This window comes from Tribolium madens, unplaced genomic scaffold, assembly GCF_015345945.1.
Source record: "Tribolium madens isolate multiple individuals breed KSU strain unplaced genomic scaffold, Tmad_KSU_1.1 Scaffold_11;HRSCAF=98;Tcas5.2_LG3b, whole genome shotgun sequence".
Classification (NCBI taxonomy): Eukaryota; Metazoa; Arthropoda; class Insecta; order Coleoptera; family Tenebrionidae; genus Tribolium; species Tribolium madens.
In genome coordinates this window covers 9,414,941-9,429,419 of record NW_025400975.1, presented here as the reverse complement: position 1 = coordinate 9,429,419, position 14,479 = coordinate 9,414,941, and the positions used below count along the sequence as shown (strand labels likewise).

Here is a 14,479-nt window from a genome sequence, read left to right as displayed (position 1 = left end):
ACATTGAAATGTTACATTAGCACCTCAAGTTGTGTGTCAATAAATGGCTTTTCATTTGCCTAAAAGGATTTACAATTTTCACAAATTTAATTTATTATAAACGAGTGAAATTGTAACATTTTGGGAGCACCTCGTCAAATGTCATGCCTGAAACGTCATCAACTTCTTGTCAAAATTGTCGAAAGTGTGGTTGACAGTAAACATTTTTAATAACAAAATAGAGTATTAACTGGGTGTAACGAGACTTCCACGATGGTTTTAGCAGACTTAGGTCGTAAAATAACAACTGCTTTGCAGTCGTTAAGCAAGGCAACTATAATAAACGAAGAGGTAAAATCTACCAGATGGTGTTTAGGTTAGGAGAGCCCCAAATGTTTTGCAGGTTCTTAATGGCATGCTCAAGGAAATATGTGCGGCTCTACTTGAAGCTGATGTAAACATACGCCTCGTAAAGAAACTACGGGAAAATGTGAGGGCGGTTATTGATTTTGATGAAATGGCAGGAGGGTTGAATAAGAGGAGAATGATCCAAAGTGCCGTTTTTAAGGAACTTGTTAAAGTAGGCAAAGACACTATTTTTGTTGTTTTGTTATAAAGGATGGGTTGTAGCTTGTTGATCCCGGGGTTAAGCCGTACCAACCTGTTAAAGGGAAACATAATGTTATAATGTTTGTGGGTCTTCAAGGGTCGGGCAAAACTACAACTTGTACAAAGCTAGCATATCATTATCAGAAGAAAAATTGGAAATCGTGTTTGGTGTGTGCCGACACGTTCAGGGCTGGTGCCTATGATCAGGTTAAACAAAATTGTACAAAAGCAAGAATCCCCTTCTATGGAAGGTAATTTTTGACATTTTTGAATTTCATATTCAAAATTAATTTTAGTTACACTGAGGTGGATCCAGTGGTGATAGCCCAAGACGGCGTTGACATGTTCAAGAAGGAGGGTTTCGAGATTATTATAGTAGATACTAGTGGAAGGCATAAACAAGAGGAGTCATTATTTGAAGAGATGTTGGCGGTTTCAAACGCGATTGTTTGTTGAATCCATTTTAAATGTAGTATAATTTTTATGTTGATTTCAGCAACCTGATAATATTATTTTTGTGATGGACGCCACCATAGGTCAAGCTTGTGAAGCTCAAGCGAAAGCTTTTAAAGAAAAAGTCGATGTAGGATCTGTAATTATCACAAAATTGGATGGTCATGCTAAAGGTGGTGGGGCTCTTAGTGCGTAAGTCGGGTATTTTAGTTTTGAAAAACAAAATTGAAATAAAATTAATCAACCAGAGTGGCGGCTACCAACAGTCCTATTATCTACATTGGTACAGGAGAACATATTGATGATTTAGAACCGTTCAAGACTAAACCTTTTGTCAGTAAATTGTTAGGAATGGGCGATATTGAGGGACTCATAGATAAAGTAAACGAATTGAAACTAGAAGATAATGAAGAATTATTAGAGAAAATCAAACATGGACAATTCACACTCAGGGACATGTATGAGCAGTTTCAGAACATAATGAAAATGGGCCCCTTCTCACAAATTATGGTACATGATAATTTTGTTGAAAAAATGGTTTTTTATTGTTTTTAAACAGGGAATGATTCCCGGATTTAGTCAAGACTTTATGTCGAAAGGCAGTGAACAGGAGTCGATGTCGCGTCTAAAACGATTGATGACGATCATGGACAGTATGAACGACGATGAGTTGGACAGCAGAGACGGTGCTAAAATTTTTTCCAAACAGAACGGCCGTGTTGTGAGAGTGGCACAAGGCTCGGGTGTTACGGAACGAGAAGTTAAAGAATTGATCACTCAGTATACGAAATTCGCAGCTGTTGTGAAGAAAATGGGCGGTATTAAGGGACTTTTCAAAGGAGGCGATATGGCTAAAAACGTCAATCCAGCACAAATGGCAAAACTCAATCAACAGATGGCTAAAATGATGGATCCTAGAGTTTTACACCAAATGGGTGGAATGCCAGGCTTGCAGAATATGATGAGGCAATTACAAGCTGGTGCTGGTGGAGGATTAGGCAATTTAAGTAATTTGATGGGTGGTTTTGGTGGAAAATAATTTTAGGAAATTGTAATATAAAATATTTGATTTGTTTTGCCACTTTTTGTGAAGTTTTTATAAAAATAAATTTATCTCTGATCTAAGGCTTTTTGTGATGTGGCTGAGAGAATATAATATACACCATATTTATTTTTGAAATAAATATAATTAATGATAGAAGCAACCATTTCTACAATTTTATTCCAGATAAGCTTAATTATTTATATTAAATATATTAAAATTTATTTGTATTATGATAAAATCTCACAAGTAATCAACTGGCGGAAATGCTTAGTACCATTAAGATAAACAGCTCTTCTATGAAGTAAAGAAAACAAGTGTTCAATAAAATTTTTACTTGAAATAAACGGACCATTTCAAGACAAAATTTCAAGAATCTAGGCACTAGTTCAAAGGCTAAAATAATTTACATAACTGGAATTGAACTGCTCTTAAAACTACTTAAAGCAGAAATGCGTAATATATTACTTTATTCTTACATAATTTCATATTTGAAAACTTTATGTTTAGAACACTTTTCTCGCAAGTTTTAATTCCTAATTTTATTACATACAAACTCACAACGCTAAAAATTGGTCATTTGAACTGATAAAAGTACATTGGAATTTTTACACAATTAAAATTATAGATCAAATAAAATATCAAAAAAAAAATTACTGGTAATATAATACCTGCGGAAACTTAAAAAATGTCAATTTAAGTATCAATATAATACCTAATTACTACTAGAAAAGAATGCTCAATGAGTACTCCTTTCTTCAGACATGAACTGATCTAAAACGTTTTGCATGGATTGACGCATTTCTTCTTCACTCCTACCTCCAGGCGATGTCAAAGTTTGGGAGACGGTCCTGATGGTTCGAGTGATTCTAGAAATATAAATAAAATGATCATTGTGACATTGAAATAGAAAAAAATTAATTAAACAAGAAAAAAAACTCACTTTGCTCCAGTTACTGGATCAATTTCTTCTGTTACTGTTTCGCTGAATTGAGGTTGATCTTGCTGGTATAAATCCTCTATGACAAGTGATAATAGAAATAAATCAACAATTCAAGGTAATGAGAATACAACTGTACGCAATTTATGGATTACGAAGAAAATATAATTATTTTTAAAACAGTATTTTATTAAACTGAAATGTTAATAAAACAAACCTTAACCCATAAATTGTTATGTAAAATTATCGTATTATATGTTATAAATATCAGAAAAAAATATTGTCATGCTGAGTCTGTACGAAAAGAACTAAAACAGGGTAAAAGCAGAGTTTATAAAGCTTCAAAGCTGCAAGCAATCATAGGAGTCGACAATTAATAAGCGATGAAACTTTTCAGAATAAGCAGTTCTTTGCATACAGATAATTGAAATGTTAAATGCAAGCAAGTCTGTAATAAGTGTCAGATAATAACAATCATGCCTCATTTTAATACGTATCGATCGAAACAAATTTTGTATAGAAGATTTTTGGAAACTTACCTATAAAACGCGCGTTTGTAACTGAAAAATTCGAATCGAATTTATTATTTCCGACAATTTGAATGAATCGCGACACCACTTTGTAAGTATGTAATGAATATGAATAAGTGTAAACTGCAGTGTACCTATCGATGGTAGAAAAAAAATGCAATTTTTGCATACCGTGAGTCAGTCAGTACTGTGCGAGCAGTGCCAACACGATCATGCTGGTTGCCAATGCAACAACCGACCACACAAGAGGGGAAAGAACATGCCAGGTCTCTAAGGAATTTTTTGATGCTAGGTAATAACACAAAGTTAATCAAGTTGCATTATTATTGAAACCATCGAAATTAACATTAAACAAACGAGGCTTCAACACTGATTTTTCAAAGTAAGTTATTGGTTTAGGTGTTAGAAGTTGTAATGTTAATTTTAATGGTTAGACAGTAAACAAAAGACAATTATTATTATTGTAAAGAAGTTATGCTAATCATGCAACAAGTGCAATACATCGATTATTTGAACACATGTGCTTTTTGGGCGACATTGCATTAATTAACATATATTGTTAATAAAATGATAAAACAATAAATAATTTTAATCATGCGTCCGAATAAAATTAGGACAAAATACCTTGTTTAAAAACAACGATTCTAAAGTTTATAAAATCTGTTCAGTAACAATAAAAAAAAATAAGCAACAAGCCTAAATTCTATCCTAGAAAGGCCTAGAAACAGTAACAAACTTTTGAGAAAAGACCAATAACATACCTGTTTCACTCTCACTCAATTCAGCACCTTCTTCATGCAACGCCACGTCCGATCCACTCGAACTCCCCACAGTCTTCTTTAAAATCCCTTTCAAAGGCGGACTCCTCGGACTATCGTCATCCGAATCCGAATCAAGTGTACTACTCTTTGTCGAAATTTTCGAACCGGGCGACACCACAGTCGTCTCGACGAATGTTGTTTCTGTTTTCAAAATCGGGATTTTACTTTTAGGCGATATTTCGTATCGTTCAGTGATTTCAGTCGGTGACAGTGTTTCCGTATGAAGAACCGGAATCTTACTCTTTATTTTTTCAGTGATTGGTTCTGTAGTGATACGAGTTGGTGTTGTTTTCACTATAGGATGATCGCTCGTCACGTTCACTAGTTTCTCAGTGATATTGTCATCACTGTCGTCCCAATTCACCTCTTGTGCCAACTTGACGAATTCTTTAAGAGGGTCTTTCGAGTGTTTTTTTATCGTTTTTACTTTGCCACCTTTAATCGGGATTTTACTCAACAAGTCGTCGTTGGTGGTTGGCGACACTGATTCGCAACCATTTAACGAAAACAACAAGTCAATATCTTTTTCTTTTTCGATTTGTCGTGGTTTTGCTATAGGTATTGCACTAGATTTATTCGATTCTTCAAAGAACGTGACAAATTTATTTGATTCATCCTTGATCGGTGTTGGGGGACCACTAATTTCGTTTTCGAGGAATTTGAAAGCTTCTTGGGCGTTTGATATGGAATCATCTTTAAGACTTTCCAAATTATCTAAAGAATCGTCTAATATATTGTCGCTTTTTTCAGTAAGTTCGTTAACTACACATTCAGCCTTTTTGATTACATTATCGACTTCGCTTTGTACAACATTTTTCAGGTCGTCTGTTTTCTTCTGATTTTTCAGATTAATACTATCAAGATCGATTTTACGTGAAATGTGATCGTCTTTCCGACTCGGAATGATTATATCGTCCTCTGGTAAGAAATCGTTACGTTCCTGATGCAAAAAAGTCAAAGTATCACTGACATTCTTTTTAAGAACTGCAATTGGATCAACATAAACATCGTCGATGACTTGATTCGTTGTTTTCAAAGGTGTTGAAGTTATGATTTCTGAAGTGGTGGTTCCTTTCGAAATAATTAAAAATACAAATCTACTAGAAACTGAAAGGCTATTTTGCTAGAGTTATAAAATGTGAATGCAAATTAAACAAAAGTGTGCTAAAAGTCTAAAGCTAAGTACCCCGCCACAAGTGCAGAATGAAATAAGCGAAATATTAAAATGGGCATGACTACTGTGGTTATTGTGACACGATATACAACACTAGACAACTACACTTATTTGATATACCATCAAAGTGGCTTTTGACTTTGAAATTAATTGTTACCAATTTAATTTCAATGTTCCAGGCCACTTTAATTACTTTCGCATAAAAATATCGTTAGCGAACATAATTTTAAAAAGCGTTTTTAAGTAATTTACCTTTGACCGGATGTATTTGATTTGTGAAGTTGGCTTCTTTATCGAAATGGAATTCGGCGGGACTGGGAGGAGGTGTGTTGGCATTTGTATCGACATTTAATTTGGGATGAGTGGTTTGGAGATTCGTTAGTTGTTGAGTTATTTCTTCGAGCACTTCATCGTGATTGGCATTGGGAGTAGTGGCTCTGTTATCTAATTGATTCTCATCCTTGTGATCTTTCTTCATCGAAAGATGGTCACTGGTTGTGTCGGTGACGTCTTTGTCGGTAGAATTCTGATTGTGGAAATCATCTATAAAACAAGACAAAAGATGTAGAAGTTACATGAAAAAATACTATTTTTCAGTTCATGGTTATTATTGAAAGTCCTTACTGCTTCTGTCGCTTTTGTCCAACTCTTCCTGGCTTGCCTTGCTGAGGCTGAAGTTGCGTTTCAAAGAAGTGTCCCTTGAAGAACCCAATTCGTCTTTCAGCGTATCAAATCCGGACTGATCTAGACGTACTTTAGCCAAAGCCTTCTCCATATCATCAGTGACGAGTTCAACATTACAAATACATTTAGAAACAATATCCGGTCGCCCGATTTTCTTCAAAGCCAATTCAAGTTTGTTTCCTGTAGCTTTGTTTGCTTTTTGTCTTAACCACAACCGAAACATTATCATCGCTTGTTGAGGATTATTATTCGGATATTCTTCTTTTATTAATGCAATATCAGTGGGAGTTATATCAAGTTCGGCTGCAAGCTTTACCCAATCTTCATCCAATAAGTTACAAATGTCTGAGATTCGGAAGTCGGCACGATGGATCGTATCAGGTTTACCTAAGAAAATGTTATTATTTTATTAAGACAAAAATTTGTCTTACTTATGCCTCCGTGATGCAAGAAGCTATTATCAACATCAAGTGAGAGCAAGTCCGACTGCGAATCCCGATCCGGGAGTATTTCTTTGGGTAAAACGAGGTTGAGAGTACACAGTGGCGTTTGATTGGGCTCCCCTTTCGCCACTTTTGAATCACTCATGAACACAATACGTCCGACTGGTTCTTCATCCTAATTAAAATAAAACTTAGAAATATAAATTACAATGAAAACATTCATTTTACCGGATCTCGTAGTCGCATAGTAAAAGCAGATCGATTCTCTCTGAACGCTTTAAACCCAAGTCTCGGCTGTTCACCGGATTGCAAAACCGGCACCAAATTACCGGCAAATTCCATAAAAATATCCTTATTTTCGAGAACTTCAATGTCTCGACTTTTTGCAATTTCAACGAAATGCTCCTGATGTTCGAGGGTTTTGTCCTCTTTGTCGTCGGTCATGCAGAAGACGCGAATTCTAGATTCGAAAAGACTCACGCGTTTGGCGAAAACGACAAATTTTGCCATGAATGGAACATGGGCAGCCTATAATAACTTGATAAGTTTGAATATTTTTTATAATTTTTTTTCATCACCTGGTTGTATAAATCAGTTGCCATTCTTGCAGCATCTGATACGTTTCTACAATCCATCAACCAAAAACGTGCAGACACTGTTGTTGTAAAAGATACACAATCTTTGACAAATGTGAGAGGTGTAGAGCCGGTGACATCTTCCCAAACTGCCTTATTTTGGCCTCCTGTGTCATAAATTTTTAAATAACTACTGCCATTTAAAAACAAGATAAGATGCTAAATATTGCAAAAGAAATTTATTTAGAGTGAACGAGAAAAATACAAGAAAATTGTAAATATTTCACTTAAAAATTATTATTGTGTAACATTTGTTTCAAAATGCTGCGTCCATTGATAAAAACTTTTTTTTTAGTAAATTATTGATAAATTATTGATCTATATCAGCATTTTGTAACAGATAATATTAATCTCTTAAATTAGATGAAATGGTGAAAACAACATTTAAGAAAAAGCTGAATAAAAATATTGGAACTAAATTTACCTGATTTAGTTCCTTTAGAAGCAGGAATGTCAAAATAATAGTTTGCAACAATAAGGACACAACACTGACACATTAATATATGTATATACTTTGATACATGCTTTTACACAACTTTTTTTGTATAAAATATGTTGTGAGTATAATAGCACCACATGGATCACAAGACTTACCCAATAATCTAAACTAAGGTGAAAACTACATTGAAAGAAGTGGGAACTGATTCAAGAGATAATAAGAACCTCCCAATTTTTATTTAAGTAATCAACCAGCTTTTAAGTTTGGGTTGTGCTTATTATTTGTTCAATTGTTAGTAATCATTTATTATAAAGAAATTTCTCCTTCTGAAGCACTAATTTTTGAACAATACTTTACATAAAGTTTTGAATAATCACAAAAATTTCTTTATAAAATCGTTTGGTGCATTTCAAGAAAACATGAATGAGATGTGATGACGTGAAAAGACCGATCTAAAACTCCACATACCTGTAATAGAACACAATAAGCGTAACGTTGGTGCTGATCCAGAATACTGATTTATCATTCCCTGAGAGTGTGCTCTTGGTGCCGGCATACTCAATGTGATGGCTTTGTGGAATTTGCGCCTTCTTGGTTCCACTGTAACAATTGGTGACACCGCAACACCGTGACCTAACAGTTTAGACACAAACTCAGGCTCAATTGCTTGTGCCTGAATTAAAAAAGAAAAATCATTAAAACAGCTCGTTAATTAAAAAAACTTACTTGAAGCCCAACTCGGATTTTTTTCGTAAGAGCGTTTGGTGGGAAGACAGCTTGAACAAGTGGAACAGCACTGCTTGATACAGTGCCACCATCTGGACCAATAGCATGAATTTCTTGTCTAATTCTGGATACGACAGCAAAATAATGCGGAAAATCATTGGTCAAGATTCGTGTAATTCGGTTCGTGTGAAGATCTTCGATTTGGCTCAATTCTACAAGAGTTAAAAATAAAAAATTGCTCAAAGTTTGAAAATTTGTACCTTCTCCGTCAAAACTGTGATTGAGTACGTCCTGAATAGCCTCTTCGTTGGCCTCTAAAGTATGCTCTTTCCAAGTCTCCCCGTTATCAGAGCGCAAAACAACAATTTCGCGTTGTTTTCCTCTCAAAGACGCAAAGTGTGGTACTTCGATAATGACTGGTCTAAAATGCTCGATTTTAAAAAAATCAGCAGCGATTTTTTATTAAACATACCCCAAAAATTTGGCACTTACAGGTCCCAGTTCCAAAAGTCTACTGGCTAAAGCCTCACCCTCCATCAAAGGCGGAGGATTGGGAGTCTTTTGAGGCCGAATATAACGACAAGTGATTCTTGTAGGACTCGAAGCACAACGAGGAGGGACAATAACTCGAACGCCTGAATGTCTACATCCTCTCATTGCACCTCCTCGTGCATCAACCAAGAAAGACACCAAGAAGCTGCGAATGGACAATTATAGTGTTAATTCAAGTTTTTTTTGTACCAGAGCAAATCACCGAAAATTGATCAAAAATTTTGAAATTGCATTCGCTGTTATTATTACAAAAACCATTAAGTAATCCCAAAAACATGCCTGATAAATCGTAAAGTGCAAATAATACTCGAATTTTGACTCTTCTGCAACTGTTAGAGATGGAAATTATCTATGCTACATACAGGTGAAGCACATAAATATGTACACTGTACAAATAACTTACTTTTTCCAACTAGGTACACTGAAGACATAAACATCACAACAAACAGTTAGTTTAGTTTTCCTAGAGATATTTTATTGAGAGGTACAGGTTATATGCAGAGCATTTGATTCTCAATAAAATATTAGTAGCCAAAGCCCGCCCAACATCAAACTATTTACAAAATTATTGCTAAAAATCCCTCCAATGTGATCAATGTTAAGAAAATCTCCCATTTAAAATTGCTAAATATATTAGAAAAAATAAAAAACGCGCACACATGTTAGTGTGGTGCTGCATTCAGTGCATTAATTTGGTACTGGTAGTACCATTAAAAAGGTACCTTTCTCTGCATAGACCCGATCCTTGACTTTTGGGACCCAGAAGATGCAATGAGTATTCTAGATTGGACCACTCTTGTCTGCATAAGCTTTAAATACATACACACTAACTACTAGGTCATAGCATTCTATTGGGATAATCAACCGACAGATATCAAGACAGTTTGTGGACGGAAAGAGGCATTCAAAGTGAAAAAAACACATAAATGAAGACACTTTGTATACCGCTTCATCAAAGATAAACCTACTCTAAGGAAAGAACAAAAATACACAGCAAACATTTAATATTAAAAATTTGGCGACCTTCCTTTAGTTTATATTCAAGTACTTTTTTTTGCAACAAAAGTAATTTCTCCTAATCTTGAATTTTGAACAAATAAAATCAAACTGTCTTGATCCAAAAACACCATCTTCTTGAATTGAGTTATTAAGCTCTCAATTAAATTTTAGCACACTTCTTATTTAATAAGCACACAGTATTAAAATCATTAAAATGGTTCAAAACAGCTTTTCAAAAAATACTGTTAGTAAAACTTTACACTTACCCAACTGTGATTGGTTGTCGGTTTATATCCACATTGTCAGGAGCTGAATATGTATTGCTAGTGTAATATTCTTTCACATGGGTAGGATTTATTATAAGTTCATTGCTTATATGTGACGGAGCTGTAGAAAAAATTGTATGTTTAAAACAGTTTTTTCTTCCTATTTTTTATTTTTTACCCATTGAGTTTCTATATTCACTTTTTTCGTCGCGCGTTACGTCCATACGCATCGAGTCGTCTCCCAGAGATTTCATATCATCCACTGTCATATATTTGTACTGTTGTTGATCACCAAGTATTGGGTCATCACCTAAACAGGAGATAAATGGTGTCATTTCGTGCATTCTCGACCGGCTCTATCTGTACATTTTACTATATGAAAATAACATACCATAACAAGTCTCCTTGAAAGTCAAGATAAGTTTCCTTTATTATATTTTATCTAACAAAAATCCTTTTAGATGGTAAGGTAATAAAAATTCACTACTTTGATATATCAAAAATTAATTACGAAGTAAATGAGATAAAACAAAAATGTTAATAGAGATAATATTACTTTTTCTTGTCAAAAATGTATTATGGGTAGGGGTTAAAAGTTCATGTAATGTGATCTAATCTTTAATGATGTAATAATTGAATAATAAGCTCCGCAGCAGTCAGAATGTAAAAAGTTAAAAAAAAAGTGATTTATCTGACTAACAACAAGTAGTTGTATGAAAATTTGATTAGATAAATCTAGTTGTAAGTGGGCCTTCACTACTTGGTATTTTAACAGGGCTTTTAGAAAAGATATGTGTAGAAAGAGTGGTTTATAAAAAAAATAAAACTAATAAATTTCATAAAAATAAGACGAAATTTTCTGTCTTAACACAAGAAAAGCAACAACGCAATGATACAAACTAGACAATGACAAATGTAAAGATAAGTCATAAGCTAAAAGAAGCTACAATATGTGTTAGATAGATGAAACTTACGTGTATAGGTCATGTGTCCTTGGTAGAAGGGTAGATAGACGTGCTGAGCATGCGTTGGTCGACCGTAAGCCACGGGCGGTTCGTCCACTCCGCCTGCATGCAACAACCACCACCACCCTTAGCGCATTCACGCTCTTTTTTTTCATAACTAACCCCTTTATTCACATGACCCTCAATTAACCCACCCGAAAATTGCTGAGTTTAGTAGCAAATGATCGTTAATTCTACTTGAGCAAAATAACAACAACAATCAAAAGGTAATGCAAAAGTATCGGAAACTTTTCAATTTCGATAAATATGTGCACGGAGATAATATTTGTGTTTCGTTGATAAACTTTTGCAAAACCAAATTGGCAATAAATACAGTTATTTCCGTTATTTTTTCCAAACTAAGTGCCCTAATCGGTGTATATTTATAAAAGCCCATAAAAACAAAATGCGTTTATTTACAAACCTCCTTCGTCCTCGGAGTCCGACATAAACGTTTCCTGCATGGCTTCAGGCGCCATCACTTTGTATTTTTCTTCAATATTTACAGTCGTAGTAGTCGTAATATTGGTTTCTGTCACAACTTTGAGTTCCTCAACCACACTAATGTAACCCAATTTATTTGCAATACCCAACGCAGTTTGTCCATTCTACCAAAAAAATAATAAAATCACGATTTTTTTTTCTTTTCTCATACCTGTGTTACTGCATTTGGATTGGCTTTATTTTTCAATAACAAACTAATAACCAAGACGTGGCCTTGTTGGGCGGCTTGATGCAAAGGTGTGTAACCCGCATTGGTGACCGGATTCACTTCAGCACCTTGTTCTATAAGTAATCGCACCATATTTACATGGCCATGGTGGCAAGCGACATGAAGTGGTGTGTATCCTGCTTTTGTTTGGACATCTTTTTGTGCGCCTGCTCTTAGTAATAGTTGAGCCACTGACACTCGGTCCTCTTGAGCACAAAGATGTAGAGGAGTTAAGCCATTTTTGGCTGCATGGTTCGGATCAGCTTGATGTTCCATTAGTAACGAAGACATGTCCGAATGGCCTTCCTGTGCACTAAGATGCAACGGTGTAAAACCGGCTTTCGATTCAGCGTCTGCTTGAGCACCATATTCTAGCAAAGTTGTGGCAATATCCATCTGATCAAAGTCAAATTAATAAAGGGAAAAAGTGCACGAGTTAAATACCTGATTTTTTCTCGCAGCAATATGCAACGGCGTATGTCCATTTTTAGCAACAGCATGTGGAGAAGCACCTTTATCTAGTAACAACAAAGCGACAGGTTGATGGTCATAATGAGCGGCTACATGAAGAGGTGTAACACCGTTTTTTCCTTGCGCATCGGCTGGAGCGTCCCTTTGTAATAATAATCTAGCCACATTCAAGTGGCCGTATTTAGCTGCTAAATGTAAAGGAGTGAAACCTTTTTTTGTTGTTGCTGTTAAATCAGCACCATGATCGAGCAAAACCGAAGCGACCTATGTCAAAATCATTATTATTGTTATGTGTGTGATTAATTAAATTTCAAGTACTTCTTCTTGGCCTTCTTTGGCGGCGATATGCAATGGTGTGTAAAGATCTTTTGTTGTAGCATGAGGTTGAGCACCGTGTTGTAAGAGTAACATTACAATGTCGACGTTTCCAAGCCGGGAAGCAACATGGAGAGGTGTTTGTTCTTCTCGGGCTTTAGCGTCTACAGCGGCACCGTTTCGTAAAAGGATTCGAATTATGTCGGTCTATAATAATAAAAAAAGTCATCATTTTTAAAACAACAACATATCACGTGTTCTTGCACGTTTGACTAGACGAGAATTCTGATAATATCAAGCAATTCTCGGAATTTAATCTGAAGCCCCGTGTTAAACGCATTGTTATGTAATAATTTCCGTCACCTGATTAGCTCTCGCAGCTAAATGCAGTGGAGTTTCGCCTCGCACCGTCGGAATGTCGGGACTAGCATCGTGTTGGAGTAAATAAATAACAATATTCATACAACCCATGAAGCTGGCGACGTGAAGAGGTGTCAAACCGCTTTCGGTCGTAGCACCAATGCCTAATAATCAAAGTAACGCAAGACTCGAAAAAGTTATAAAAAATAAACCTACTTGCACCATGCTTGAGTAAAAGTTCGACCATTTTTATCCTGTTTTTCTTACAGGCGATGTGTAAGGGAGTGAAACCGTTTAAAGCTCTAGCATTAGGGTCAGCACCACGATCTAAGAGTAATTTAGCGACCCGGACGTGACCACAATGGGCTGCTACATGAAGGGCTGTGAGGTAATCGACTGTGACTTCATCAACAGGAGCACCGTGGTAGAGTAGAATACGAGCTGCGTCCACGTGTTCGCCCTGAGCTGCCATGTGAAGAGGGGCTAATCCGTTCTAAACAATAAACCAAGCATCAAAAACTAAATATTCATCTCAAAAATGTCTATATTTCGAGATTTGAAAAGAGTAAAACAATGAAAAACTGACAATTCCCACATAAAGGGCCTAACTCTATTATTTAAAACTACAACGGAAGAAAGCACTGCATCACTAGATTTTATCAAATTTTCGTAATTATAATATGAAACGAGGTGTAATTTAAACAGAAGTGTAAGCAGCTTATATTATATAAAAAAATAAGAATTTTAAGCTTTCTGTACCAAAAATATAGCTCCGAAGCTACATTGTAGGTTTTTTACACTTGTATTCCGTAACCACGTTTCTTTTAAATTATTTTGAAAACAATAAATTACGTATCTACTATAAATAAAATAGGCTTTAGTTAAAAAAAATCGCTTTTTTTGTGTTGCCAAGTTTGGTGGAATTTCACCAAATCGAGTGATTTTCGTGATTTGGTACAAACTTTTGTAAAAAATTCTAATATCTGGTGATTTTTGTGAAAGTGAAAAAAAAAAGTTTTGCCAGTATTTTCCATGTTTTCAAATCAGAAACTTGATTATTTCGTCAAAAAAATCGAAAAATAGTTTTGTTCGTTTTTTTACAAGGTTTTACTAATCAGGATCGAAAATGACAATTTATTTTTGTCTTTTTCGAATGCTTTTTCAGCTAGGAACAATTATTTCGAAAATTTCGTTAAAAAAATTCGACCAAAAACGGCGTCATTTTTTCCCTTTTCAAGTGTTTACCTAAGCAAGTTTTTGAGATAAAAACAAAGCAAATTCTAAAAATTTTATTGAAGCAGGCAAAAAAAATACAAAATTAAATC

At 35.1% G+C, this 14,479-nt stretch overlaps 2 protein-coding genes across 9 annotated transcripts in view; one reads left to right on the top strand and one right to left on the bottom strand.

Annotated features, from left to right (window-relative positions):
- Positions 1 to 159: 159 nt before the first annotated feature.
- LOC123007249 (signal recognition particle 54 kDa protein) lies at positions 160 to 2,166 on the top strand. Its single transcript, XM_044402438.1, has 7 exons — positions 160 to 330; positions 383 to 559; positions 610 to 839; positions 885 to 1,035; positions 1,085 to 1,233; positions 1,290 to 1,551; positions 1,601 to 2,166. The coding sequence occupies exons 1-7, from the start codon at positions 253 to 255 to the stop codon at positions 2,078 to 2,080; spliced, it is 1,527 nt and encodes a 508-aa protein (XP_044258373.1). The 5' UTR covers positions 160 to 252; the 3' UTR covers positions 2,081 to 2,166.
- Positions 2,167 to 2,208: 42 nt separating this feature from the next.
- The window catches only part of LOC123007211 (ankyrin-3-like), a 31,035-nt gene continuing 18,764 nt past the window's right edge, over positions 2,209 to 14,479 (bottom strand). The window contains exons 7-28 of one of the 8 annotated variants that reach the window (XM_044402378.1): positions 13,371 to 13,647; positions 13,158 to 13,318; positions 12,798 to 13,001; positions 12,453 to 12,743; positions 11,952 to 12,404; positions 11,721 to 11,904; positions 11,267 to 11,359; positions 10,471 to 10,602; positions 10,293 to 10,413; positions 9,750 to 9,836; positions 8,948 to 9,172; positions 8,736 to 8,896; positions 8,476 to 8,687; positions 8,218 to 8,422; positions 7,254 to 7,417; positions 6,904 to 7,203; positions 6,664 to 6,850; positions 6,173 to 6,619; positions 5,801 to 6,091; positions 4,315 to 5,445; positions 3,027 to 3,102; positions 2,209 to 2,952 (exon numbers count right to left, since the gene is read on the bottom strand). In XM_044402378.1, coding sequence (XP_044258313.1) covers positions 2,823 to 2,952; positions 3,027 to 3,102; positions 4,315 to 5,445; positions 5,801 to 6,091; positions 6,173 to 6,619; positions 6,664 to 6,850; positions 6,904 to 7,203; positions 7,254 to 7,417; positions 8,218 to 8,422; positions 8,476 to 8,687; positions 8,736 to 8,896; positions 8,948 to 9,172; positions 9,750 to 9,836; positions 10,293 to 10,413; positions 10,471 to 10,602; positions 11,267 to 11,359; positions 11,721 to 11,904; positions 11,952 to 12,404; positions 12,453 to 12,743; positions 12,798 to 13,001; positions 13,158 to 13,318; positions 13,371 to 13,647 — 5,532 coding nt within the window. In that variant the 3' untranslated portion in view covers positions 2,209 to 2,822. Of the gene's footprint in view, positions 2,953 to 3,026; positions 3,103 to 3,724; positions 3,842 to 4,314; positions 5,446 to 5,800; positions 6,092 to 6,172; positions 6,620 to 6,663; positions 6,851 to 6,903; positions 7,204 to 7,253; positions 7,418 to 8,217; positions 8,423 to 8,475; positions 8,897 to 8,947; positions 9,173 to 9,749; positions 9,837 to 10,292; positions 10,414 to 10,470; positions 10,603 to 11,266; positions 11,360 to 11,720; positions 11,905 to 11,951; positions 12,405 to 12,452; positions 12,744 to 12,797; positions 13,002 to 13,157; positions 13,319 to 13,370; positions 13,648 to 14,479 lie in introns of all 8 variants that reach the window. The other 7 variants (XR_006412857.1, XM_044402369.1, XM_044402409.1 and 4 more) reach the window with 7 other exon arrangements.